General features: G+C 44.2%; 1 protein-coding gene across 1 annotated transcript in view; it reads right to left on the minus strand.

Moving 5' to 3' along the window:
- Window positions 1-27173, minus strand: part of pygb (phosphorylase, glycogen; brain) — a 122790-nt gene that overhangs the window by 73456 nt on the left and 22161 nt on the right. Inside the window, exons 2-6 of the mRNA XM_038804729.1 lie at window positions 21011-21112; window positions 12814-12892; window positions 9377-9480; window positions 5927-6058; window positions 2622-2733 (exon numbers count right to left, since the gene is read on the minus strand). Of these exons, the coding sequence (XP_038660657.1) occupies window positions 2622-2733; window positions 5927-6058; window positions 9377-9480; window positions 12814-12892; window positions 21011-21112 (529 nt within the window). The remainder of the gene's footprint in view (window positions 1-2621; window positions 2734-5926; window positions 6059-9376; window positions 9481-12813; window positions 12893-21010; window positions 21113-27173) is intronic.

Below are 27173 nucleotides of genomic sequence, written 5' to 3' on the forward strand. Positions count from 1 at the left end.
CATGTGGCGACCATAATTGAACACTATACTCCAAGTGTGGCCTAATTACGGTTCTATACAGCTGCAACATGACTTGCCAATTTTTATACTCAATGCCCCAGCCAATGAAGGTAAGTAAATGATTGTCTTAATAAATGTTAATCTAGGGCAGCACGGTGGCCTAGTGGTTAGCACAACCGCCTCACGGCGCTGAGGTCCCAGGTTCGATCCCGGCTCTGGGTCACTGTCCGTGTGGAGTTTGCACATTCTCCCCGTGTCTGCGTGGGTTTCGCCCCCACAACCCAAAAATGTGCAGAGTAGGTGGATTGGCCACGCTAAATTGCCCCTTAATTGGAAAAAATAATTGGGTAATCTAAATTTATTAAAAAAAAGAAAAAAGAAAAATAAATGTTAATCTGACTTTAGGTTTTATGATTTATCATACTGTTTGATCACAGTATTATTTTATCATACTGTGAGGCAATAGTTAGCACTACAGCCTCATGGCCAGGGATCTGGGTTCAATTCCTGCCTCGGGTGACTGTTTGTGTGGAGTTTGCACATTCTCCCCGTGTCTGTGTGGGTTTCCTCCGGGTGCTCCGGTTTCCTCCCACAGCCCAAAGATGCGCAGGTTAGGTGGATTAGCCATGCTAGATTGCCCTTTAGTGTCCAGGGATGTGCAAGTTAGGTTGTGGGGATAGGGTGGGGTGAATGGGGGAAGTGGACCTGGGTAGAGTGCTCTTTGAAGGCTGGTGCAGACTCGATGGGCCAAATAGCCTTCTTCTGCACTGTAGGGATTCGATTCCGATTCATTGTTCTAATGTCAACACTTTTGAAACAAGATTTATTGGACGTTTTCATTATTTTAACAATTCATTGAACAAATCAGATACACCCACTAAAATGTCAGCATGAAACCTTTAAATTTGGTAAATCTTGGGTGGGATTTTCCGCCCCCCAGACGGGTGTGCCTCGGCAGCCTGCTGTTCACTGGTGGTGTGATTCCCTAATCCCACCGCTTGTCAATGGGATTTCCCACTGATGCCACTGGGAAACCCGTGGGGGGGGGGGGGGGTGGGAAAAGAGAATCCAAATGGATGGAGAATTTCAGACCTTGTGAAAAGCAAAATCTATTGGTTTTTTAAGCATGATTTATAAGGATTTCCAATTTTTTCAATGAATGTATGATTTACCTGACTTCCTAGAAGTACTTATGCAAAATGGTTAATCAAAATTATTGTAGTTACTTTAAAATATTTAATTTCTTTAAATGAATTATTTCAAATAAATCCAATTTAATCCTCTGCTCCAGTGCCTTTTCACTTTTTCTGCCCACACCGGTCTATGAGTTTCACTTGCACTATACAGTGCAACTGGGTCTCATTGTCGCTGATGCTGAGAGAGAATCTTTCCTTCTTCAAAATGAAATTTTCACCATGGGTTTCCTGGTAGGTAGGTGGATAGATTGATTTGAAGTCCAGAGCAAGTGCCGCCCCCATTGCTGGACCACCCATAGCAAAATCCAGCCCTTTGTTTTCTTTTCAGTTCAGAGCACAAATCCATGTCTGGTGGGTCACTAAGATCGGCTCTCTCCTCTGGACCATGTTTAAAGCTCAACCACACCCCTCAGGGTGCTGAAAACTTCACCCATGAACAAATAACTTCTCAGGGATAAAATGCAGTGAAGATTCTTCCCTGGCCTCCCCACCTGCACACTTCACAACTCCAGATATTCCAGAACCCTGTGAAGAAGGGGACATTGGTCACAAAGTCCACCCACACTTAGTCATCCCTAAATTACACCATCACCTGGAAGTTCCTCTCCAAGCCACTCACCATCCTGACTTGAAAATATATCGCCGTTCCTTCACTGTCGCTGGTTCAAAATCCTGGAACTCACTCCCTAACAGCATTGCAGGTGTACCTTCACCACATGGTCTTCAGAGGTTCAAGGAGGCAGCTCACTACCACCTTCTCATGGGAAATAACTGCTGGTCTAGCCAGTGACGCCCACATTCCATGAATGAATAAAAAATATCATGACCAGATCATCTGTTGGAGTAATGTTTGGTGAGGGATAAAGATTGTTCAGAACACACAGAAGAAAACTCCCCCGCTGTTACCTCGTAACAATGCTATGTTCTTTTTTACATCCACCCGAGAGGGTAGATGGAGATTCAGTTTAATGTGTCATCTGAAAAATGAAATCTCCCAGCTCCCACTCCTTCAGTGCTGCATAGTGTGTATCAGGCCAAATTTATCAAGTCTCTGGACTGAGATTTGTACCCATGAGACATGAGATTTGCATGTCTTTTCCAACCAGTTTCCACAACTTGTTTGTACCTTTATGCATCTGTTCCCTCAATGGGGCTGGATCCCGCAGCCATTAAAAAAACATCCTTTCTTCTCATTATTTCTCTTCAAAATCCTCCTACAAACATTTTCAAAATCATGGCTTTGATCTCTCCTCTTATCCCTTCAATCCCTGCTTAGATGCATTCTTTCGCAAAAGGATCACTAAATAGGCACATGATGGCAAATCGCAAGTCATTCATTGTACAATACATACAATAGTTATATTAGCTTGTATGATAACAGGGACAAGCTTTTCACAACTGCAGAGAAGTTTTCTAACAACTTACAGTCTTTCAGATTGAAGTCGTTGGGAGCCTTGGCAGACCACAGCCTCATGGTATTGACAGTGTTGTTCTTGAATCCTGGTACTGGAGTGTCATAGGGCATGGCAAGGACAACCTGTTTTCATTAACACAAGGTCATTATTTGGCACAGAGAACTCCTAACCAGCAGCAAAGATGCAATACTCCCCTTAGAAACAGTAGGTGATTCAACCCTTTGAATCTGCTCTACCTGTCAATGAGATTGTGGCTGATTTGCCTCTTAACTCCAGTTACCCTCCATTGTTCTATATCTCTTCATCCCCTTAGCTAACAAAACCCTATTGATTTCAACCTTGAAACTCCTTTGCCTCCCAGCATCTACAGCCTCTGATTATAGATCATAGAATCACTACAGTGCAGAAGGTAGTAATTCGGCCCATCGAGTCTGCATCGGCCCTCTGAAAGAGAATCTTATTTGACAATAAGCGATTATTATTATTATTACCTAGGCCCAATCCACCCATCCTAACCCTGTAACCCAGTAACCCCACCTAACCTTTTGGAAACTAAGGGGAAATTTTGCATGGCCAATCCACCTAAGCTGCACATCTTTGGACTGTGGGAGGACACCGGAGCACCTGGAGGAAACCCACGCAGACACGGGGAAAACTCCACACAGTCACCCAAGGTCAGAATTGAATCTGGGTCCCTGACCCTGTGAGGCCACAGTGCTAACCACTGTGCCCCCATGCCGCCGGGTGGAAAGAATTCAGATTTCCATTGTCTCTCGCAAATCATCCATCGATCTTCTAAACTCAAAGCGAATTTAAGTCATATTCGCAATCTGAATTTACAATTTAATCCTCTAAATCTCACGATTTTCACATATCTGCACGGTATACTCTCCAAAACCAATATAGACGGCGCAACATCGAGGGCCGAAGGGCCTGTACTGCGCTGTAATGTTCTATGTTCTATCCTTCCTGAGGTACAGTGCCCAGAACCGATCGCCATATTTCAGATGGAGCCTGACCAAAGCTCTGTACAATGGCAGGATGACTTGCTTCCTTTTGTATTCCAGGCCCTTCAGGTACAAAAAGCAATGTTGGCCTTCACCTTGCTGGGAATTGGCCAATGATGGAAAATTATTTTGCCTTACCTGGAATGTAACTTTTTTTTATGTACTGCATTTTTTTCATGCGCCATCAATTAAAGACAAAATCTCTTCGCCTTCAGACTTACAATGCTCAGTTACCTACCCAAGGTATAAACACCTATAAAGCATTTCAACATACTGACTGTACACAAGTTAATAGCACGAACACCTTTTTTCTGGCAAGAATTCAGTGTTGTATCCTAGAATGGCAGGTTATAGATTTGCGGGAATGAAATTAGTTTTCCTGTCTCGACATGAAGTATCTTGCTTTTTCTCATCAACCTCTCTGGTGGCACATAAAGATCATTCATGCAACAAAAGCATGAGCACAAACTGGTAACTTACCACCCCATGCCACTCTGCTCCACACCAATACATTGCTATCCCTCACCTCTTCCTGCCAGGAGTCATCTTAAAGAGACAACTATCTGAAAAATGCAGTGGATACAGATTCCACATGTGGTCAGGCTGACAAGGCACTTAGGCCACAAACAGAAACTGTCACACGAGGCCCTGGCTGCAATCGAAACTGACCATCTGCAAGAGCACTCAAGTCAACACAAACTCGTTATCGCTTTATGGATTTTGTGATTACCCACTCAGTTTACACAAAAGAGCAAGACCATACTATGAATATGTAATGAACTTCTAGACACCGATGATCAACTTTGCAGCAGGACGAAGGACAGACAAAAGAAGAATCATATTCCATAAGGGGCTGATGACTGGTCAGACGAGGGTGTTTCAGAAGACAATGGGTCTTGATTGAATCACCCTGGATAAACAGGGGCATCCTGTTTTCCCCATTAAAGTGTTGGGGTATCGATGGCATTGGAGGAAGTTCATTAGGTTGATTCCAGTGATGAGGGGTTTGTCAAATGGAGAGACATTGAACAGTTTAGGTCTATCCTCTCTAGAGTTTAGAAAAATGATGGAAGAGAAAATTGAGATATACAAGATGATAAAGGTATGGACAAAGTAGACATGGAGCGGATGCTTCCTTTTGTGGGGTATTCTAAAAGAGAGGTCGTAGTCTTATGATAAGAGGTAGCAAACTTAAAACTGAGTTGAGGAGAAACTACTTCTTCCAAAGGGTTGTGAATCTGTGGAATTCATTACCCCAGAGTGCAGTGGATGCTGGGACAGTGAGCAAATTTAAGGAGGAGTCAGACAAATTTTTATTTGGTAATGGGTTGAAGGATTATGGCAGGATGATGGACTTAAGGCCAGGATGAGTCAGCCATGAGCGAATGGCAGAGCAGACTCGATGGGCCAAATGGCCTAATTCTGCTCCTATACCTTATGAATTTATGGGACAATGGCCGGTTGTGGCCAGAGACCTATGACTCAAGCTGGCATACTAGTACAAAGGAAGGAACATTTGGAACAGATCTTTAGTGGTAACCTGGGAGTCCCCGAGGCACAACGATCGCAAGAAGAAGGGACCCTGGGTTTCGAAGCCCAGAGAAGACATCCACATCAAGTGACTATAGCCTGGCCAGCCTCCTTCACTAAGTGCGGGAGACATTGCTCAGCTGTGAGTCGGAGTCATACTCTTTGAGTGAGAGAATTGTGAATAAAATTGCGTTATGTTTTGTTCATCTCACAAATAAGGGCACCTGTGTAAAACTCGATTAATACACCGGTCGAAGTATCTGAATGGGACAGATACACCACATAGTAATTTTCAAAAGGGATATGTAATTGAAAAGGAAAGATCTGCAAAATTATGGGGAGAAAACAGCCAAATTGGGACTAACTGGATAGATCTTTCAGAGAACTGACATTGGAATAAATTTTTCCTGTGTGGTTTGATTCTATGAATACTTTTCTCAGTTTTTACACAAAAAAGGTAGGGAATATCTGGAACATTCTCCCCAAGAAAGCTATGATGATTCAAGCAGCTATTCTTTTGGCAGAAAATTCCAACGTTGGTAGAGTCAGCTGCTTTGATGGTGTGACTGCAATTTATCATCCTCCCCTAAAATAAAAGCAAATTACTGCGGATGCTGGAATCTGAAAGGAAGCTTTGACAACGAGTCATCGGACTCGAAACGTTAGCTCTTTTCTCTCCCTACAGATGCTGCCAGACTTGCTGAGATTTTCCAGCATTTTCTCTTTCGTTTCATTCTCCCCTAAAAATTCTACAATTTGCAGTTTAAGCAACACATACCTGAGTATCAACCCATTTGTCGCCACCTGCGGAATGCTCAACCCGCCCATAGAAATGAACAGGGAGCATGTATTCCGGCCTTGCCTTTTCCCAAGGGTTACCATAGCGCAGCCAATCATCAGCTTCTTCCACCTTTAAATTAATAAAAGTAAATAAAACAAACAAATCAATGGAATGTAATGGCTATAATTTATCTCCTACGGATCTCTGCCCTAAGGAAAGCCAAGTCTTATCTTTGGGACTGCCCCAAGGAAAGCAATGATAAACCATTCATGCTGCAGAGCAGGGGTTTGAGATTTCAGTCCCCTCTGTGGGTACAATTTATCTGGAATTCTCCGATCGGGAACAGATGGTCTCCCTGGTAAATGGTAAAAATGGGCAACAGTTTGTAGAAAAATGATAGATAACTACAATTTTGCAGACCCTACTGGAGGTAGCAATAAGGCCTCAGAGCTCATTGCATTAGGCCATGTTCATTGGACCAGGGCAAGAAAAATCATTTGTGTGCATGTCAAGGGACTAGGAACCAAGCCATTGGCAGTCCCAGTGGAGTCTCTGCTCCAGAGTCACTATTGCACTCTTAGAGCTCATGATCTCAGTTGCTTATCCTGTGACTCCACTGGGGGTCGCAACCCATTGTTTGGGAATCCCTGGTCTAGTCTCAGACCTTTGTAAATCCACTGTGCAAATGTTATTTTTTTTTAAATTTAGATTACCCAATAATTTTTTCCAATTAAGGGGCAATTTAGTGTTGCCAATCCACCTACTCTGCACATTTTTGGGTTGTGGGGGCGAAACCCACGCAGACATGGGGAGAATGTGCAAACTCCACACGGACAGTGACCCAGAGCCGGGATCGAACCTGGGACCTCAGCGCAGTGAGGCGGTTGTGCTAACCACTAGGCCACCGTGCTGCCCTCAAATGTTATTTTTGAGCAGCAGCTGTGGCTCTGTGGTGGCACTTTCTCACCTCTGGGAGAGAAGGTTGTGGATCAAAGCCTACTCCAGAGATCTCAGCAAAGTCATAGCTAATAATTACTCCTCAAACAAGATCACTGACCATTATCACATGCCTGTTTGTGGGGGCTTACCGTGCACTAATCTGGTCAATGCCAGTGAAGTGTACAACATGAATTTAGCACTGGATTTTAATAAGAGACCTGGGTGGGATGGGGTATCTAAATTTAGGGGCAGCATGATGGTACAGTGGTTAGCACTGCTGCGTCACAACTCCAGGGTCCCGGGTTCAATTCCGGCCTCGGGTGACTGTCTATTTGGTGTTTGCACTTCCCCGCCCCCGTGTCTGTGGGGGTTCCTACGGGTGCTCTGGTTTCCTCCCACAATCCAAAGATGTGCAGATTAGGTGGACTGGCCATGCTAAATTGTGCCTGTGTGTCCAAAAGGCGAGGTTACTGGGTTATGGGGTAGAGTGGAGGTATGGGCTTGGGTAAGGTGCACTTTCCAAGGCCGGTGCAGACTCGATGGGCCGAATGGCTTCCTTCTGCACTGTAAATTCTATGATCTAAATTGGGTAATTACTGAAAATGTATGCAGGGCTTGCATACATTTCAACCCACACAATGATCAACCCACACACATGCATTGCCATACAGGCAGGACACCAACTTGAACTTCATTTCCATTACAAATACTGTGCTGTGTAAGAATCAATAATGACTTGCTAATTGTACATTAATTGTTTCTAATTGTAAGCAGAGTGTTTTCAAAAGCTATATTGGCACTCTGAGTGGAGGGGATTACTTATTGTACCTAACTACTACATTTTAATGACTTGTATGTATGAGCCCCTGAAACACTTTGACCCTCCACATTTCCTGACTTTTCCCTATCTAAGTGATACTCAGATTGATCCTATTTTCATCTAAAATGGATGACCTCACACTTAACCAAGTTTACTTGCTAAATTCAAGGTGCCTTAGGGATTACATTTTCACAAGTTTTCAGCAGTAGATGAGCTGGGACAGGGGCAAAGTCAAGTGATGGCACAAGTTTGAGCTCAGAAGTTTATCTCAAGATCGATGAGTGGCATGGTAGCACAGTGATTAGCACTGTTGTTTCACAGCACCAGGGTCCCAAGTTCGATTCCCGGCTTGGGTCAGTGTGTGTGTGGAGTCTGCACATTCTCCACGTGTCTGCGTGGGCTTCCTCCGGGTGCTCCAGTTTCCTCCCACAGTCCCAAACATGCGCTTGTTAGGCAAATTAGACATTCTGAATTCCCCCTCAGTGTACCCGAACAGCAGCTGAACGTGGCGACTAGGGGCTTTTCACAGTAACGTCATTGCAGTGTTAATGTAAGCCTACTTCTGACAATAAAAATTAAATTAACCAGTGTCGAAATCCACCTGTCACAGTTTAATCCACTTCCATAATCCATCAATCCCTCTGTAATCTTACACTCTTGCATTACTTGCTACACTTTTAAAAATACATTTTCAGTACCCAATTTTGTTTTCCAATTAAGGGGCAATTTAGTGTGGCCAATCCACCTAGCCTGCACATCTTTGCGTTGTGGGGCTGAAACCCACACAGACACGGGGAGAATGTGCAAACTCCATAGACAGTGACTTGGGGCCGGGATCAAACTCGGGGCCGGGATCAAACCCGGGTCCTCAGCGCTGTAGGCAGCAATGCTAACCACCACTGCGACACTATGCCACCCATTAGTTGCTACACTAACCAATTTTCTGTCCTCGGCAAACTTAAGATACATGGCTCTCTATTTTGTGACCCAAAGATAAAATTAAAGTTGAGGCCCCATTAGGGACACTTATCGCCTCTTTCCAATTAAAGTTATTATCTAGTAAACCTACTGTGTTGTTGATGACCGAACCATTTCAATAATTTTCTTCATTCCAGGAGCTTTAATTGTAGCTGTCAGCAAGCTCGACTGCCATGCTAATTGTGTATCAGTTCGGTTTTAATTATTTTTTATTTGAACTTTTTTCTAAATTTAGAATACCCATTCAGTTTTTCCAATTAGGGGGCAATTTAGCGTGGCCAATCCACCTGCACATCTTTGGGTTGCGAGGGCGAAACCCACGCTAACACAGGGAGAATGTGGAAACACCACACGGACAGTGACCCAGGGCCGGGATCAAACCTGGGACCTCGATGCGTGAGGCAGCAGGGCTAACCACTGTGCCACCGTGCTGCCCTATCAGTTTGGCTTTAATTGTATTCAGGTGGGGAGTATGCTCATGCATATAGAAACAGAATGAAAGAAAGATTGTTGGTTGGTGTTGTACCATACAGTGTGTTTCTTGGTGTAGAAAAGCTTATAAGTGCATAAAGATTAGGCTCCAGTGTTCTATCCTTCACCAGCTAGATACAGCCTGTTAGTGGGCAGATAGCTGTATGTGAAGTAGTCAACCATCAATAACAAATACACTCTTTGTTCAATAGATCATTTAATCATTCCAGCAAACTCACCTGCCAACCATCATGAATCTTCTGATTAAAAATACCAAATTCATAGCGAATTCCATAGCCATATGCTGCCAAACCCAGCGTGGCCAATGAATCAAGGAAGCAGGCTAAATGCAAAAATAAAAACGATCAGCAAAAATGCCAGCATTGGTTTATCGGTATATTCACTTTTCAATGGTAGGTCACCGTGTTACAAACACAACATAGAACATACAGTGCAGAAGGAGGCCATTCGGCCCATATAGTCTGCACCGACCCACTTAAACCCTCACTTCCACCCTATCCGTGTAACCCAATAACCCCTCCTACCCTTTTGGGACACTAAGGGCAATTTAGTATGGCCAATTCACCTAACCTGCACGTCTTTGGCCTGTGGAAGGAAACCGGAGCACCCGGAGGAAACCCACGCAGACACGGGCAGACTCCGCACAGACAGTGACCCAGTGGGGAATCGAACCTGGGACCCTGGCGCTGTGAAGCCACAGTGCTAACCACTATGCTACCGTGCTGCCCAACGAACAGCTTCCAATCTGTTGTGCTTGTTTTTTTGCAGTACAATTTACCTGAAATTGTACAACCCATCGCAAAAAGCCTGAAGAATTGAAACTGCAAGTTGCACCCATTGAGTTTGTGAGATCTTTTGAGCTGGTTTAAATAAAAACTGTGCAAGAAGATGGCCCCACCCATAAAACTGGCCACATCCTGGTTTGAATTAATCACCATTGCACATTTCTGCCTATTACATCTGTTGTAATTGCCAAGGGTGACCTTCAGGTGTTGGGGGTCCTGGGGTCAAGCCCTCACTCACCTAATCTTAAAGATTCTGATGACGACCACCCCTCTGCAGCCTGACAGTGGCAGAAGGGTTTATTATTGATGGCCTGACCCCTTTGATCCCTATCGGGCTCCATCGTGCCATGGCTGCGCTTTGCCAACCTCGCACCAAAACCCACCTGGTGGATTTTCCTCACTGTGGAGGTTGGAGCATTGCGGGGGAAGGGGGAGATTTGGGTTTCCAGCGTGGATTAGGATGCTAATCGTTAACTTGCGCTTTCCCGCCGGCGCAGGGCCAGCGACGGGGAAGCAAAGAATAGCAACTGTCTGGCCCTCGGCGCTGATCCCGTTTTCCAGGCAGTGTTCAATTCTCCGCTCAACCTGGATTCCCGTTCGCAGCACCAGGGATTGGAGATTTACGTCCCACATCTAGAGTTTGGTGTACAGTTCTGGTCTCTGTATTTAAAAGAAAGATATAAACGGATTGGAAGCAGTGCAAAGAAGGTTTGCTCGATTAATACTTAGAATGGATGCGTTGTCTTAGGAGGAAAGGCTGGGCTCATATCTACTGAGGTTTAGAAGAGTAAGAGTTGGCTTGATTGAAACATACAAGATCCCATGGGAGGTTGACAGGGTGCATTTGAAATGGATGTTTCTTGTTGTGGGATCATCTTTAATGAGGGGCGACTTTTAAAAATAAAGGGTCATCCATTTAAGACGGAGATGAGGAAAATTTTCTCTCAGAGGGTTGTGGGAATTTGGAATTTTCTTCCTCAAAAAAGATAGTTGAGGCAGTCTTTGAATATCTTTAAGGCAGTAGATAGAGCCTTGATAAGCAAGGGGGTGAAAGGTTATCAGGGGTTAGGCAGGAAATGTGGAGTTGAGGTTAAAATTAGATCAGCCATGATCTTATTAAATGGTGCAGAAGCCTCAAGGGGCCACCCACTTATTTTCTTACTTTGTAGGTACTCAAATGCAATGTATTTTATAACTTAAGCAAACAAAAAATTATATTCTAAAACACTGCCTGGTTGCACTGCACGGCTTCATTAAAGATTTTATGTTCAGTCACAAAGAAATTAATTTGGACAGAAGTTTGCACCACAATTTCATTTTGGAAAACAAACAAACTTTGGACAGAAGCTGCAACCAAGTGGAAATTCTACCCCAAGGTGTCAGCTCCAGCACGCCAGGTAGTGCTCTGGCATTTGAGTCAGAATATCAGCCCTGATCGTATTGAATAGGAGGCTGAAAGGGCTGTACGTTCTACTCTTGTTCCTATTTTATATATTCTTGCACTCCATTTGAGCACAAAATCAAAGTTGGCACACCCAGTGCATGACTAAGGGAGTGCTCCTGTGCCAGGCGATGCCATTTTTATGATGAGATGTTAAACCAAAGGTTAGGTCTGACTTCTCATGTGAACATAAAGGATTCAAGGGCACTATTTTGAGGAAAAACAGTCAAGTTCTGTCCAATGTCTACAATATATTTATTCCTGAACAAAAGTCACTGAAACAAAATGATCACATTGTTGTTTGTGGAAGCATACGGTGTGAAAATTCGCTCTTATGTTTCCAACATCACAACAATGACAATTCTTTTTAAATTTAGACCATCCAATTCTTTTTTTCCCAATTAAGGGGCAATTTAGTGAGGCCAATACACCTACCCTACACATCTTTGGGCTGTGGGGGTGAGACCCACGCAGACAAGGGGAGAATGTGCAAACTCCACACGAACAGTGCCTGGGGCCGGGATCGAACCAGAGTCCTCGGTGCCGTGAGGCAGTAGTGCTAACCACTGCGCCACCGTGCCGCTCCCTCAAACAAATAACTAAATGCCAAAAAGTAATTTCAGATAACTGGAGGCTGTGAAAGACTATACATATGAAAAATTTCCCGAATGTTTTTCCAACAATTTATTAGGACAACTACAAGAAAATGGCTGCTGCCTGACTGTCCCAAACAACTGCTATAAGCGATTCCTCCCCCCCCCCCCCAAAAAAAAAGGCCCATTTCAAAGCTATTACAACGCTTAGTCCACATTTAAGCCACTCTCGTTTGCGCCTTGGGAGCCAGACTTGGACACATTGCTGCCAACTGGAAGGGGGATGGGAGATAGCACAGTGGTTAGCACTGTTGCTTTGCAGTGTCAGGGTCCCCGGTTCGATTCCCAGCTTGGGTCACTGTCTGTACGGAGTCGGCACGTTCTTCCCCTCTCTGCGTGGGTTTCCTCCGGGTGCTCCGATTTCCTCCCACAAGTCCCGGAAGATGTGCTGTTAAGTAATTTGGACATTCTGAATTCGCCCTTTGTGTACCTGTACAGGCGTTGGAATCTGGTGACTAGGGGTTTTTCACAGTAACTTCATTGCAGTGTTAATGCCTACTTCTGACAATAAAGATTATTAAATAGACACATTGGCAACAAGTCACTCAATCCTAGATTTCCCAGTGAGTTACAGTATTGAAGCAAAGTCCACATTGGGTTTGAACATAGCTCCCAGAAGTTTTCACATATAAATGTAAGGGAACAGCAGAGAAAGAAATAGAATTCAAATAAATATGTCTTAAACCAAATTCTAAAACAGTTTGTTTTGTGTGTGGGCAGAAAACACAGGTGGAAATAGATCTTATAGACTCTTGTCAAATGAGAACTCTGACTACCTGCCAATCGACCAAGACCTCCATTGCCAAGTCCAGCGTCTTCTTCAATTTCTTCCAGTTCTTCAATGTCTAAACCCAGCTAGGAGTTAGGAGGAGGGAAGAATAGAAGTTTCATCAAATAAGGATCAATCTTTGCTGATATTTCCTGTTCACACAAAGGCAAAACACTGCAGATGGTGGAAATCCAAAATAAAAAGGAAATGTTGGAAATACACAAGTAACAGAGTTAATGTTTCAGGTTGATGATCCTTCATCAGAACTACTCCACTAAGTTTTATTTTCATTCCCCTTTTTCTGTTCATCTCGAGTTACAATTGGTTCAAGGGTAAAACATAACTGCAGACCTGCCCTAGCTTTCCTCTGTTCAAATTCTTACCAGAATTCTGCATCAAGACAATTTTGCTGCTGCAACTCAAAGATGCTATTGCACATTTTGCAATTTCCTCCATTCATCAGGGGTAGCTATTTTGTCCCTCATACTGGCCTAGCCAGTGATGCCCACATTCTGGAAGTAAATTTTAAAAATGCCTATGTCAGTGCTTTGATGGGACAATTTAATAGAAGTGTTCAAAGTTGTGAAGAGTTTCAACAGAAGAGATGGGACAAAATGATTTTGACTGTTAGGAGGGCATGGGTAGGGATGGCCAGTAACCAGTGGGCACAGATTGAATATAATTGGGAAAAGAACCACAGTGGAGATTAGCAGAATTTTATTTTAAAAAATGAGCGAGTTTAAAAAAAAATCAAGCACCTGCTAGCTGAAAGGGAGGTGGAAGCTGATTCAGTAGTAACTTCCAAAGGTAACTGAATATTTGCTTGATAAACGTAAGAACATAAGAAGTAGGAGCAGGAGTAGGCCATCTGGCCCTTCAAGCCTGCTCCACCATTCAATGAGATCATGACTGATCTTTTGTGGACACAGCTCCACTTTCCTGCCCGAACCATAACCCTTAATCTCTTTTTTCTTCAAAAAACTATCTATCTTTACCTTAAAAACATTTAATGAAGGAGCCTCAACTGCTTCACTGGGCAAGGAATTCCATAGATTCACAACCCTTTGGGTGAAGAAGTTCCTCCTAAACTCAGTCCTAAATCTACTTCTCCTTATTTTGAGGCTATGTCCCCTAGTTCTGCTTTCACCCGCCAGTGGGAACAACCTGCCCGCATCTATCCTATCTATTCCCTTCATAATTTTATGTTTCTGTAAGATCCCCCCCGCATCCTTCTAAATTCCAATAAGTACAGTCCCAGTCTACTCAACCTCTCCTCGTAATCCAACCCCCTCAGCTCTGGGATTAACCTAGTGAATCTCGTCTGCACACCCTCCAGCGCCAGTACGTCCTTTCTCAGGTAAGGAGACCAAATCTGAACATAATACTCCAGGTGTGGCCTCACTAACACCTTATACAGTTGCAGCATAACCTCCCTAGTCTTAAACTCCATCCCTCTAGCAATGAAGGACAAAACTCTATTCGCCTTTTTAATCACCTGTAAACCAACTTTTTGCGACTTTTGCACTAGGACACCCAGGTCCCTCTGCACAGCAGCATGTTTCAATATTTTATCGTTTAAATAATAATCCCTTTTGCTGTTATTCCTACCAAAATGGATAATCTCACATTTGCCAACATTGTATTCCATCTGCCAGGCCCTAGCTTATTCACTTCCACTATTCAAATCTCTCTATAGACTTCCAATATCCTCTGCACTTTTTGCTTTACCGTTCTTCTTAGTGTCGTCTGCAAACTTGGGACACATTGCACTTGGTCCCCAACTTCAAATCATCTATGTAAATGGTGAACAATTGTGGGCCCAACACTGATCCCTGAGGGACACCACTAGCTACTGATTGCCAACCAGAGAAACACCCATTAATTCCCACTCTTTGCTTCTATTAATTAACCAATCCTCTATCCATGCTACTACTTTACCCTTAACGCCATGCATCATTATCTTATGCAGCAACCTTTTGTGTGGCACCTTGTCAAAAGCTTTCTGGAAATCCAGATATACCACATCCATTGGTTCCCTGTTGTCTACCACACTGGTAATGTCCTCAAAAAATTCCACTAAATTGGTTAGGCTTGGCCTGCCCTTTATGAACCCATGCTGCGTCTGTCCAATGGGACAATTCCCATCCAGATGCCTCGCTATTTCTTCTTTGATGATAGATTCCAGCATCTTCCCTACTACCGAAGTTAAGCTAACTGGGCTAATATTACACGCTTTCTGCCTACCTTCTTTTTTAAACAGTGGTGTCACGTTTGCTAATTTCCAATCCGCCAGGACCACCCCGGAGTCTAGTGCATTTTGGTAAATTATCACGAGTGCATTTACAATTTCCCAAGCCATCTCTCTTAGTATCCTGGGATGCATTCCATCAGGGCCAGGAGTCTTGTCTACCTTTAGCCCCTTTAGTCTGCCCCTCACTATCTTCTTAGTGATAACAATCGTCTCAAGGTCCTCATCTGTCATAGCCTCATTTCCATCAATCACTGGAATATTATTTGTGTCTTCCATTGTGAAGACCGACCGAAAAAACCTGTTCAGTTTCTCAGCCATTTCTTCATTTCCCATTGATAAGAAGGAATGTGCAGATATATGGAGAAAAAGCAGAGGAAAATGGAAGAATTGGATAACCCTTTCAGAGCGATGGCCCAAATAACCTCCTCCTGTGCTTTATGATTCACTGGATGTACAGTCCAATGCAGTCTCTCTGTTCATTAGCTAGAATGACTGCTCTTGGCTAATGAAACTGTGCGCTGAATGTTAATGTTTTAGATGTCGCATAAATCAATATAACTTCCCAAGTAATGAACATATGGTGCAGCAATAAAATCCTCTTTAGGTTGAAGTAGTGTGCTCATTGCTGCTAGGAAACTGCGCTTAGCAAAAAAATATTGAAGAACACCGAAGCATATTACTGCAAGCTGCAATGAGGTATAAAACAGAAAGATGATTACCTTCTGTGCAATTGTAGATTACCGGCACATTAATTTGTTCCATTTATATGTTTCAAATGGGATTTTTATAGCACTATGGTCAAAGGGAGCTAAAAAGCAATCTTTGGAGTGAGTACCAAAACCAACATAATTTTAAAGTTGTACAATAATTTTATTAAGTTATTAGCCGAAACACATACATAAAAGTAAAAATGAAAAATATTCAGCTTCGATGTTAAACTAATCCACCTAGTAAGAACAGTGGAGAAAAGCACAGTGGATAAAAGTAAGAACAGTGACTTGCCTTCCTTAAATTTAAGCTATACTCACTTGCTGACCAACAGTGGCTCCTGGACAAAATTGAGATATGATCTAAAAATTCTCATCTTTTAGTCCCTCCTTCCTCCCTTCCCCTGCAACAAGCTTGAGCCCCACAAACCTCTGAGAACGTGGGAGTTCCTCTTAGGTTGGGAACTTGTGGGCGGTACATTGGCGCAGGGTCATTGTCCATGTGGAGTTTGCACATTTTCCCTGTGTCTGTTTGGGTCTCACCCCCACAACCCAAAGATGTGCTGGGTAGGTGGATTGGCCAGGCTAAATTGCCCCTTAAATGGGGGGGGGGGGGGGGAATTGAGTACTCTAAATTTATTTTTTAAAGGTTGAGCACTTGTGCATCCCCCACTCCCTTCACTCCAACATTTTCAACTGTCTATGCCCTTTGTTCTAGAATTCTCTCCACTGCTCGTCCTTGAAGACGTTTCTCAAAATCTATTGCTTTGAACAAGCATTTTAGTCACCTGTCCTAAGATGTCTTTCTTCAGCACAATGTCACTTTTTGTCTGATTGACACTCCTGAAAAGTGGCCTGCGGTGTTTTACTATTTTAAAGGCAAGTTGTTATTTTTTGGGAAATTTAGAGTACCCGCAGCACGGTGGCGCAGTGGTTAGCACTGCTGCCTCACGGTGCCGAGATCCCGGGTTCGCTCCTGGCTCTGGGTCACTGTCTGTGTGGAGTTTGCACATTCTCTCCGTGTTTGCGTGGGTTTCGCCCCACAACCCAAAAATGTGCAGGGTCGGTGGATTGGCCACGCTAAATTGCCCCTTAATTGGAAAAAATGAATTAGGTACTCTAAATTTATTTTAAAAATACATTTAGAATACCCAATCATTTTTTCCCAATTAAGGAGCAGATTTTGGCGTGGGCAATCCACCTACCCTGCATATCTTTGGGCTGTGGGGGTGAAGCCCACGCAGACACGGAGAGAATGTGAAAACTCCACACAGACAGTGACCCAGGGCCGGGATCGAACCTGGTCCTCAGCACCATAGGCAACAGTGCTAATAACTGCGTCACCGTGCCGCCCAGCAAGTTGTTATTAACGTAGAAAGTCACTTCACAGAAGCAAACAGACCCTGAGCAGTGGATGACCAATAGTGTGGTGAGAGCAAATGAATGAGTTTTGAAATATGGAAGTAGAAAAGGAGGAAGTTTTCAGAAAGGGATTTCCAGAGAATTGGGCCACGGTGGCTGAAAACTAAAAATAGCTCAGATGGAAGGGATACACAGGAGGACAGTGAACCACAGGGTAAACGCTGGGGAGAGGAAGAGATTGCAGAGGAATGCATGATGATGATAAGAAATTCCAATTAAATATACTGGTAGCAAGGAGCATATGGATAATAAGAGACACTGAAAGGGGTTTTGGAGTCATGAACTCAGAAGGCCAAAAACCTGAAAGAGAGACAATATTGAGAAACAGTTGTCTCGGTGATTTATGGTGTTTGAAGGTCAAAAGTTGAATGGAATAGAGAAGTGATCGAGAGATAGAAAGTGGGCTTTCCACAGTAACTTCATACTTGTGACAATAAAAGATTATTAATATTAAATAGGTGGGGGAATAGGAATGGAGAAAAAAAATTATCAAACTAAGGACATACACAGAAACATACAGACATAGAAAATAAAAGCAGGAAGAGGCCATTCGGCCCTGTTCCGCCATTCAATTTTTAATAAACTTTTTATTGGTATTTCAAAATTATATACTTGCTGTTCGTTTTCATATATTGGGCAGTTACAAAGGTTCCCTCTTAGGTTTCTCTAATTACAGTGTGTTGCTGTCTGGTTTGCTCAGCCTACAATCCTCCCCCCCCACCCCACGGCTCCTCCCACTTTGCCCCCCCCCCCCCCCCCCCAAATTCACCTCTTTTTCACTGCTGTTCCCGATTTTGTCCTTGCTGGGTTTTGCTATCTCGCCTTGCTCCCTGCCCCCTTCCACTCCCTCGCTTTCCTCTTTCTATCTTGTCCTGGCTATTTCCCCCGGCTACTGGCTATTTATTTATTTATTTACTGGCCACAAACAGGTCTCAGAACAGACAGGTGAATGGCTCCCATGTTTTGTGGAAGCCCTCTTCCGACCCACGGATGGTGAATTTGATTTTCTCCATTTGGAGAAATTCTGATAGGTCGGACAGCCAGTCTGCAGCTTTAGGTGATGCTGCGGATCACGAATCAGGCAGGATTCTACAGCGGGCGATCAGGGAGGCAAAGACAAGGGCGTCCGCCCTCCTCCCCATGAAGAGATCTAGCTGGTCTGATACCCCGAAGACCGCCACTTTCGGGCATGGCTCCACCCTCACCCCCACCACTTTGGACGTTGCCTCGAAGAAGGCTGTCCAGTACCCAGCAAGTCTAGGGCAAGACCAAAACATGTGAGCGTGGTTGGCCGGGCCTCCTTGGCACCATTCGCATCTATTCTCCACCTCTGGGAAGAACCTACTCATTCGGGTTCTGGTCAAGTGGGCTCTATGTACCACTTTTAGCTGCATTAGGTTGAGCCTCGCGCATGTGGAGGTAGAGTTGACTCTGTATAGTGCTTCGCTCCAGAGTCCCCACCCTATTACGGACCACAAGTCTTCCTCCCATTTCCTCTTTATCGTGTCCAGTTCGGTGTCGACCCTCTCGAGAAGTGGTTCGCACATGTACGAACCTCATACATGTCACTGCTCTGCCATTAATTATGATCATGGCTGATCATAACATTTCAATTCCCTGATCCTGCCTTCCCCCATATGCCTTGATCCCTTTAGCCCCAAGAGCGATGTCTAATTCCTTCTTGAAATTACACAATGTTTTCGCCTCAACTACTTTCAGTGGTAGTGAATTCCACAGATTCACCACTCTCTGGGTGAAGAAATTTCCCCTCACCTCAGTCCGAAAAGGTTTCCCCCCCTTATCCTCAAACTATGACCCCTAGTTTTGGACTCCCCACCATCGCAAACATTATTTCTGAATCTACCCTGGCTAATAATCCTGTTAGAATTTTATAAGTTTCTATGAGATCTCCCCTCACTCTTCTAAACATTAATCAACATAATCCTAACCGTTTTAGTCTCTCCTCATGTGACAGTCCTGCCATCCCAGGAATCAGCCTGGTAACACTTTGCTGAGCTCCCTCCAAAGCAAGAACATCCTCCATTAGGAGGACACCAAAACTGCACACAATACTCCAGGTGTGGCCTCACCAATGCCCTATACAATTATAGTAAAACATTTCTATTCCCAAACTCAAATCCTCTCACTACGAAGGCCAACATACCATTTGACTTCTTTACTGCCTGCTGTACACTTAGTTTCAGTGACTGATCCACAAGGCAACCAAGGTCTCACAGAGTATCTGCTAGCTTACTTTCGTAATCAATCCTTTGGTCTGCCTTATCTGAATTTGAAACTGTTCCTAATCCTGCGGTCCATTACTTTTTCTTGCCTCTTTTTTGAATCTAATACTATCTCTAATTTCCCTTATAAGCCATGGTTTGGCCACAGTTCCTTTTCTACTCTTGCACAAAATAGGAATAAACAACTTTTGGAGTTCACCTATTTGTTCTTTAAATGCCTGCCATTGCCTATCCATTGTCCTTCCTTTCGGTAACGTTTCCCAGTTTTTCACAGCCAACTCATGCCTCATACCATCATAGTTACCTTATTGAGATTTTGGACTTCGAATCGTTTTAGAATCAACTACCTCATTATCCACCATGATAAAGAATTCTATCATATTATGGTCAAACATCCCCAAGAGTCCTGTCATAAATAGGTTGCCAACCAATCCTTTCTCATTGCGCAACATCTAGTCCAAGATGGCCTGTTCTCTTGTTGGTTCCTCAACATATTGATCCTGTAAACCATTCCACATACACTCCAGAAATTCCCCCTCTATTGTACGGTGATTAATTTGATTTACCAATCTACATGCAGATTAAAGCCACCCATAATCACAGATGTTCCTTTGAAACATGCATCTCTGATTTCCTGTCTAATGCTATTCCCAACATTACCACTACAGTTCGGTGGGCTGTATACCACCCCTATGAATGGTGTTTATTGACTCAACCCATACAGATTCCACATCGTCTTTGCTAATATCATTCTTCAATATTGTATCAATATTTTCTTTAATCAACAATGTAACTCCACCACCTTTTCTTTTCTGTCTGTCCTTCCTAAAAACTGAAAAGCCCTCAATATTTAATTCCCATCCTTGGTCATCATGGGGCCATGTCTCCATTATCCCAAATACATCATACCCCTTTACATCTATCTGCGCAACTAATTCATCCATTTTATTTTGAATGCTCTGTGCATTCAGGTACAAAACCTTAAGGCTAGTCCTTTCCTTGACAGGTCCCTATTATTTTTTAACAGTGTCATTATCTGATACTGGCCCTTGGTTTCTCTGCCTATCATTTTTCTTATTCTCCTGCTGTGATTTTTCTCTTGTTCTAGATTCCCTCTTTTCGGTATCCTTACATAGGTTCCTATCCCCCTTCCATAGTTTAAAAAAAAATTTAAACCCTCCCCATCCGCTCTAGCAAATGTCCTCCACACACACAAACAAATAATCAAAAACAGAATAGATACACTTCAATGCGATTTTGCTCCTGTTCAGTTGGCCAGTTTGAATGTATGTAGAATGTGATAAGACGCCTAAGCAGTGGAATTAAAAACCATATGACAAAATGATAATTAAACAACACTGTGAAAAGAAAAATTTCAGCACCATTACCCTTCACTATATAATTCTAAAGTAGTTGACATGCCTCAACCTAACCAATAATAGGCTCTTTTAATTCCACATTGGCCTATCATGTCTATGCATCAAATTGCTGAATATGAACTAGGGTAATATTATACTGCAATCCAGACGAGGTAACAGAATACTACAATCCAGCCAGCTGCACTGTTGTTAGGCACCATACCTGATACATGGCCTCATCACTGGCATTCTCTAGCCCCATGTTCACCATAGTGTTCTGCAAGGTTCGGCCCATGTAAAACTCAAGAGACAGGTAGTAGATACGCTGCAAAAAGAAGGGGAAAACAGTTTATTATAGCAGTGAAGAAAGGTGATAATAAAAGGGTTACATTTATATTGCACCTTCTGTGATCTGAGGGAACCCTGAAACATTTTACAGTGAGAAGTACTGTTGGGAAAGGCGGCAATTAGCTTGTGCACCAGAAAGTCTGAAAAACAGCAGTGAGATAAAGGCCCGATGATCTTTTTATCGATGCTAATTAAAGTTTTAAACATCTGTAGTAGAATCATGGCAGAGTGAAACCCATTCCAGGAACATATAGTGACTTTCAAAACTTCAAATGACAATGACATTTGACTCCAAGAAGTGACTACTCAAACAGCACTGGATACAGAACATAGTGGCAATGATTCTGTAATCCAGAGATCTGCATTAATAATCTGGAAAACATGGGTTGAAATTTAGTTGCAGATCCCAAAACTTGGATGAATTCTAGGACAGGAACCTGGAGGACACCATGAAGGAGATTTGAGCTGGTGGTCAATGAAGAGGACGCCTCCAAGTGCCCCATCCAATTAAGGACAGCAGGCAGCCTCCACTACCAGGAGGGACAATAGGAGCAACTAAGATCTGGACGGCTGACAGCCACACTGGGAAATGTGTGCGTTGCCTCTTTAGATAGGAGGTCATAAGGATACCTCAAGATGGAAGTGGCCTCTGAAGACTTGTAAATAATACAAAATATGCTGTGGCTGCAGCTGTCAGACCATCGTAGCAGTGGGGGGCCTCCTTACTCAGCAATACATTCTGTGACCCTCCTAGTGTTGCAGGATATGCCTCTGGCATGTCACTTGGTGGCTTTCCTCCTATGGGCTCCAGCCATATAAATGGGCTCGTGGTTTCTCGGGCGTACTTTTCTCAGTCACTTCACAAGCAAACACTGAGCCCAGTTCCAATTATGTGTCCTGTATGCCAAAAAACACATGTGAAGTAAACTCCTAAAGGGTCAATTAATCATATCCTTTATTAAGTGGCCACCATCTTACTTAATTTTAGACCAAAAGCATTCACTTTAGTTTGGCCACATGATAGCTTGAGTAACATTAAATGAAATGTTGCTTTTTTAAAAATCAGTATCTAAACAGCTTTCTATGAAAAAGGATATGCTCCATGATTGTGGTGAACCATCCCAACTTGTGCTTCATGACCCTACTCAAACCCACGTATCCACCCTATACCCGTAACCCAAACAACTAGGACATTAGGATACTACGGGCAATTTATCATGGCCAATCCACCTAACCCGCACATCTTTGGACTGTGGGAGGAAACCGGAGCATCCGGAGGAAACCCACGCACACACGGGGAGGACGTGCAGACTCCGCACAGACAGTGACCCAGCTGGGAATTGAACCTGGGACCCTGGAGCTGCGAAGCATTTACGCTAACCACCATGCTACCGTGCTGCCACATCTTTGGGTTGTGGGGGTGAAACCAACGCAAACACGGGGAGAATGTGCAAACTCCACACGGACAGTGACCCAGGGCCGGGTTCGAACCTGGGACCTCGGCGCCGTGAGGCAACAGGGCTAACCACTTGCGCCACCGTGCTGCCCTTCGGTGATATCATCTGATCACAAATTACAATTTCATTTCTAATCTCTACCTCATGACTATATCTCTCGACATTTCCACCATCTCTTCAGTTGTCAGAGTGCCATCAATTATCCAGTCCTGGATAAGTAGAAATTTCCTCCAACTAATATTGGGAAGGCTAAACTCAATGCCTTTGGTCTCTAACACAAACTCGATTTCTCTCTTGGCAACCACCTGACACTGAGCCAGACTATTCAAACCTTGGCATTGTATTTGATCAAAGATGCGTTTCCAACCACATTCCAAGACATTACTAAGACCACACAGTTCTGTAATATCACTAACTCTGCTCCTTCCCTCAACTAATCTGCTGATGAAACCTTGATCCATGCCTTTGTTATCTCCAGGCCTGACTATTCCAATGCACTCCTAACCAGTTTACTTTTTTCCATGCAAAATTCCTTTGCCCATATCCTAACTCAAATCCAGTCCCACTCAGCAATCACCCATGTTTTCTGACCCACACTTGTTGATCAAGGTCTTCATTTTAAAATTCTCATCCTTATTTTCAAATTCCTTCATGATCTCGCCGTCATGAACCTGCAGTAGACAATATTCAAAGGGGTCTCAATTGTTATGCATCTCCCGGTAACGAGGTTCGAACGGCAGTTTAGATAGAGAAATACAGCACAGAACAGGCCCTTCGGCCCACGATGTTGCGCCGAACTTTTGTCCTAGGTTAATCATAGAATTTTGGACAATTTGTCATGGCCAATCCACCCAACCTGCACATCTTTGGACTGTGGGAGGAAACCGGAGTACCCGGAGGAAACCCACGCAGTCACGGGGAGGATGTGCAGACTCCACACAGACAGTGACCCAAGTCGAAATCGAACTTGGGACCCTGGAGCTGTGAAGCAATTGTGCTATCCACAATGCTACCGTGCTGCCCTTAAGAAGTTAACCTACACTCCCTTATTCTACCCTAATCCAAGTACCTATCCAATAGCCGTTTGAAGGTCCATAAATTTTCCGTCTCAACTACTACCACAGGCAGTGCATTCCATGCCCCCACTACTCTCTGGGTAAAGAACCTACCTCTGACATCCCCTCTATATCTTCCACCATTTATCTTAAATTTATGTCCCCTTGTAATGGTGTGTTCCACCCGGGGAAAAAGTCTCTGACTATCTACTCTATCTATTCCCCTGATCATCTTATAAACCTCTATCAAGTCGCCCCTCATCCTTCTCCGTTCCAATGAGAAAAGGCCCAGCACCCTCAATCTTTCCTCGTATGACCTACTCTCCATTCCAGGCAACATCCTGGTAAATCTCCTCTGCACCTTTTCCAAAGCTTCCACATCCTTCCTAAAATGAGGTGACCAGAACTGCACACAGTACTCCAAATGTGGCCTAACCAAGGTTTTGTACAGCTGCATCATCACCTCACGGCTCTTAAATTCAATCCCTCTGCTAATGAACGCTAGCACACCATAGGCCTTCTTCACAGCTCTATCCACTTGAGTGGCAACTTTCAAAGAACAATGAACATAGACCCCAAGATCTCTCTGCTCCTCCACATTGCCAAGAACCCTACCATTAACCCTGTATTCCGCATTCAGATTTGTCCTTCCAAAATGGACAACCTCACACTTGTCAGGGTTAAACTCCATCTGCCACTTCTCAGCCCAGCTCTGCATTCTATCTATGTCTCTTTGAAGCCGACAACAGCCCTCCTCACTGTCCACAACTCCACCAATCTTCGTATCATCTGCAAATTTACTGACCCACCCTTCAACTCCCTCATCCAAGTCGTTAATGAAAATCACAAACAGCAGAGGACCCAGAACTGATCCCTGCGGTACGCCACTGATAACTGGGCTCCAGGCTGAATATTTGCCATCCACCACAACTCTCTGTCTTCTATCGGTTAGCCAGTTTGTTATCCAACTGGCCAAATTTCCCACTATCCCATGCCTCCTTACTTTCTGCATAAGCCTACCATGGGGAACCTTATCAAATGCCTTACTAAAATCCATGTACACTACATCCACTGCTTTACCTTCATCCACATGCTTGGTCACCTCCTCAAAGAATTCAATAAGACTTGTAAGGCAAGACCTACCCCTCACAAATCCGTGCTGACTATCCCTAATCAAGCAATGCCTTTCCAGATGCTCAGAAATCCTATCCCTCAGTACCCTTTCCATTACTTTGCCTACCACCGAAGTAAGACTAACTGGCCTGTAATTCCCAGGGTTATCCCTATTCCCTTTTTTGAACAGGGGCACGACATTCGCCACTCTCCAATCCTCTGGTACCACCCCTGTTGACAGCGAGGACGAAAAGATCATTGCCAACGGCTCTGCAATTTCATTTCTTGCTTCCCATAGAATCCTTGGATATATCCCGTCAGGCCCGGGGGACTTGTCTATCCTCAAGTTTTTCAAAACGCGCAACACATCTTCCTTCCTGACAAGTATCTCCTCAAGCTTATCAGTCTGCTTCACGCTGTCCTCTCCAACAATATGGCCCCTCTCATTTGTAAATACTGAAGAAAAATACTTGTTCAAGACCTCTCCTATCTCTTCAGACTCAATACACAATCTCCCGCTACTGTCCTTAATCGGACCTACTCTCACTCTAGTCATTCTCATATTTCTCACGTATGTGTAAAAGGCCTTGGGGTTTTCCTTGATCCTACCCGCCAAAGATTTTTCATGCCCTCTCTTAGCTCTCCTAATCCCTTTCTTCAGTTCCCTCCTGGCTATCTTGTATCCCTCCAGTGCCCTGTCTGAACCTTGTTTCTTCAGCCTTACATAAGTCTCCTTCTTCCTCTTAACAAGACATTCAACCTCTCTTGTCAACCATGGTTCCCTCACTCGACCATCTCTTCCCTGCCTGACAGGGACATACATATCAAAGACACGCAGTACCTGATCCTTGAACAAGTTCCACATTTCACTTGTGTCCTTCCCTGACAGCCTATGTTCCCAACTTCTGCACTTCAATTCTTGTCTGACAGCATTGTATTTACCCTTCCCCCAATTATAAACCTTGCCCTGTTGCTCGCACCTATCCCTCTCCATTACTAAAGTGAAAGTCACAGAATTGTGGTCACTACCTCCAAAATGCTCCCCCACTAACAAATCTATCACCTGCCCTGGTTCATTACCAAGTACTAAATCCAATATGGCCTCCCCTCTGGTCGGACAATCTACATACTGTGTTAGAAAAGCTTCCTGGACACACTGCACAAACACCACCCCATCCAAACTATTTGATCTAAAGAGTTTCCACTCAATGTTTGGGAAGTTGAAGTCGCCCATGACTACTACCCTGTGACTTCTGCACCTTTCCAGAATCTGTTTCCCAATCTGTTCCTCCACATCTCTGCTGCTATTGGGGGGCCTATAGAACACTCCCAACAAGGTGACTGCTCCTTTCCTATTTCTAACTTCAACCCATATTACCTCAGTAGGCAGATCCCCCTCGAACTGCCTTTCTGCAGCTGTTATACTATCTCTAATTAACAATGCCACCCCCCCACCTCTTTTACCATCCTCCCTAATCTTGTTGAAACATCTATAACCAGGGACCTCCAACAACCATTTCTGCCCCTCTTCTATCCAAGTTTCCGTGATGGCCACCACATCGTAGTCCCAAGTACCGATCCATGCATTAAGTTCACCCACCTTATTCCTGATGCTTCTTGCATTAAAGTATACACACTTCAACCCATCTCCTTGCCTGCAAGTACTCTCCTTTGTCATTGTTACCTTCCCCACTGCATCACTACGTGCTTTGGCGTCCTGACTATCGTCTACCTTAGTTGCTGGACTACAGATCCGGTTCCCATTCCCCTGCCAAATTAGTTTAAACCCTCCCGAAGAGTACTAGAAAACCTCCCCCCCAGGATATTGGTGCCCCTCTGGTTCAGATGCAACCCGTCCTGCTTGTACAGGTCCCACCTTCCCCAGAATGCGCTCCAATTATCCAAATACCTGAAGCCCTCCCTCCTACACCATTCCTGCAGCCACGTGTTCAACTGCACTCTCTCCCTATTCCTAGCCTCGCTATCACGTGGCACCGGCAACAAACCAGAGATGACAACTCTGTCTGTCCTGGCCCTTAACTTCCAGCCTAACTCCCTAAACTTGTTTATTACCTCCACACCCTTTTTCCTACCTACATCGTTGGTACCAATGTGCACCACGACTTCTGGCTGCTCACCCTCCCCCTTCAGGATCCTGAAGACACGATCAGAGACATCCCTGGCCCTGGCACCCGGGAGGCAACATACCTTTCGGGAGTCTCGCTCGCGACCACAGAATCTCCTATCTATTCCCCTAACCATTGAATCTCCTATTACTATTGCTTTTCTATGCTCCCCCCTTCCCTTCTGAGCCCCAGAGCCAGACTCAGTGCCAGAGACCTGGCCGCTGGGGCCTTCCCCCGGTAGGTCATCCCCCCCAACAGCATCCAAAACGGTATACTTGTTTTGAAGG

The sequence above is a fragment of the Scyliorhinus canicula genome, chromosome 1 (genome assembly GCF_902713615.1).
Source record: "Scyliorhinus canicula chromosome 1, sScyCan1.1, whole genome shotgun sequence".
Classification (NCBI taxonomy): Eukaryota; Metazoa; Chordata; class Chondrichthyes; order Carcharhiniformes; family Scyliorhinidae; genus Scyliorhinus; species Scyliorhinus canicula.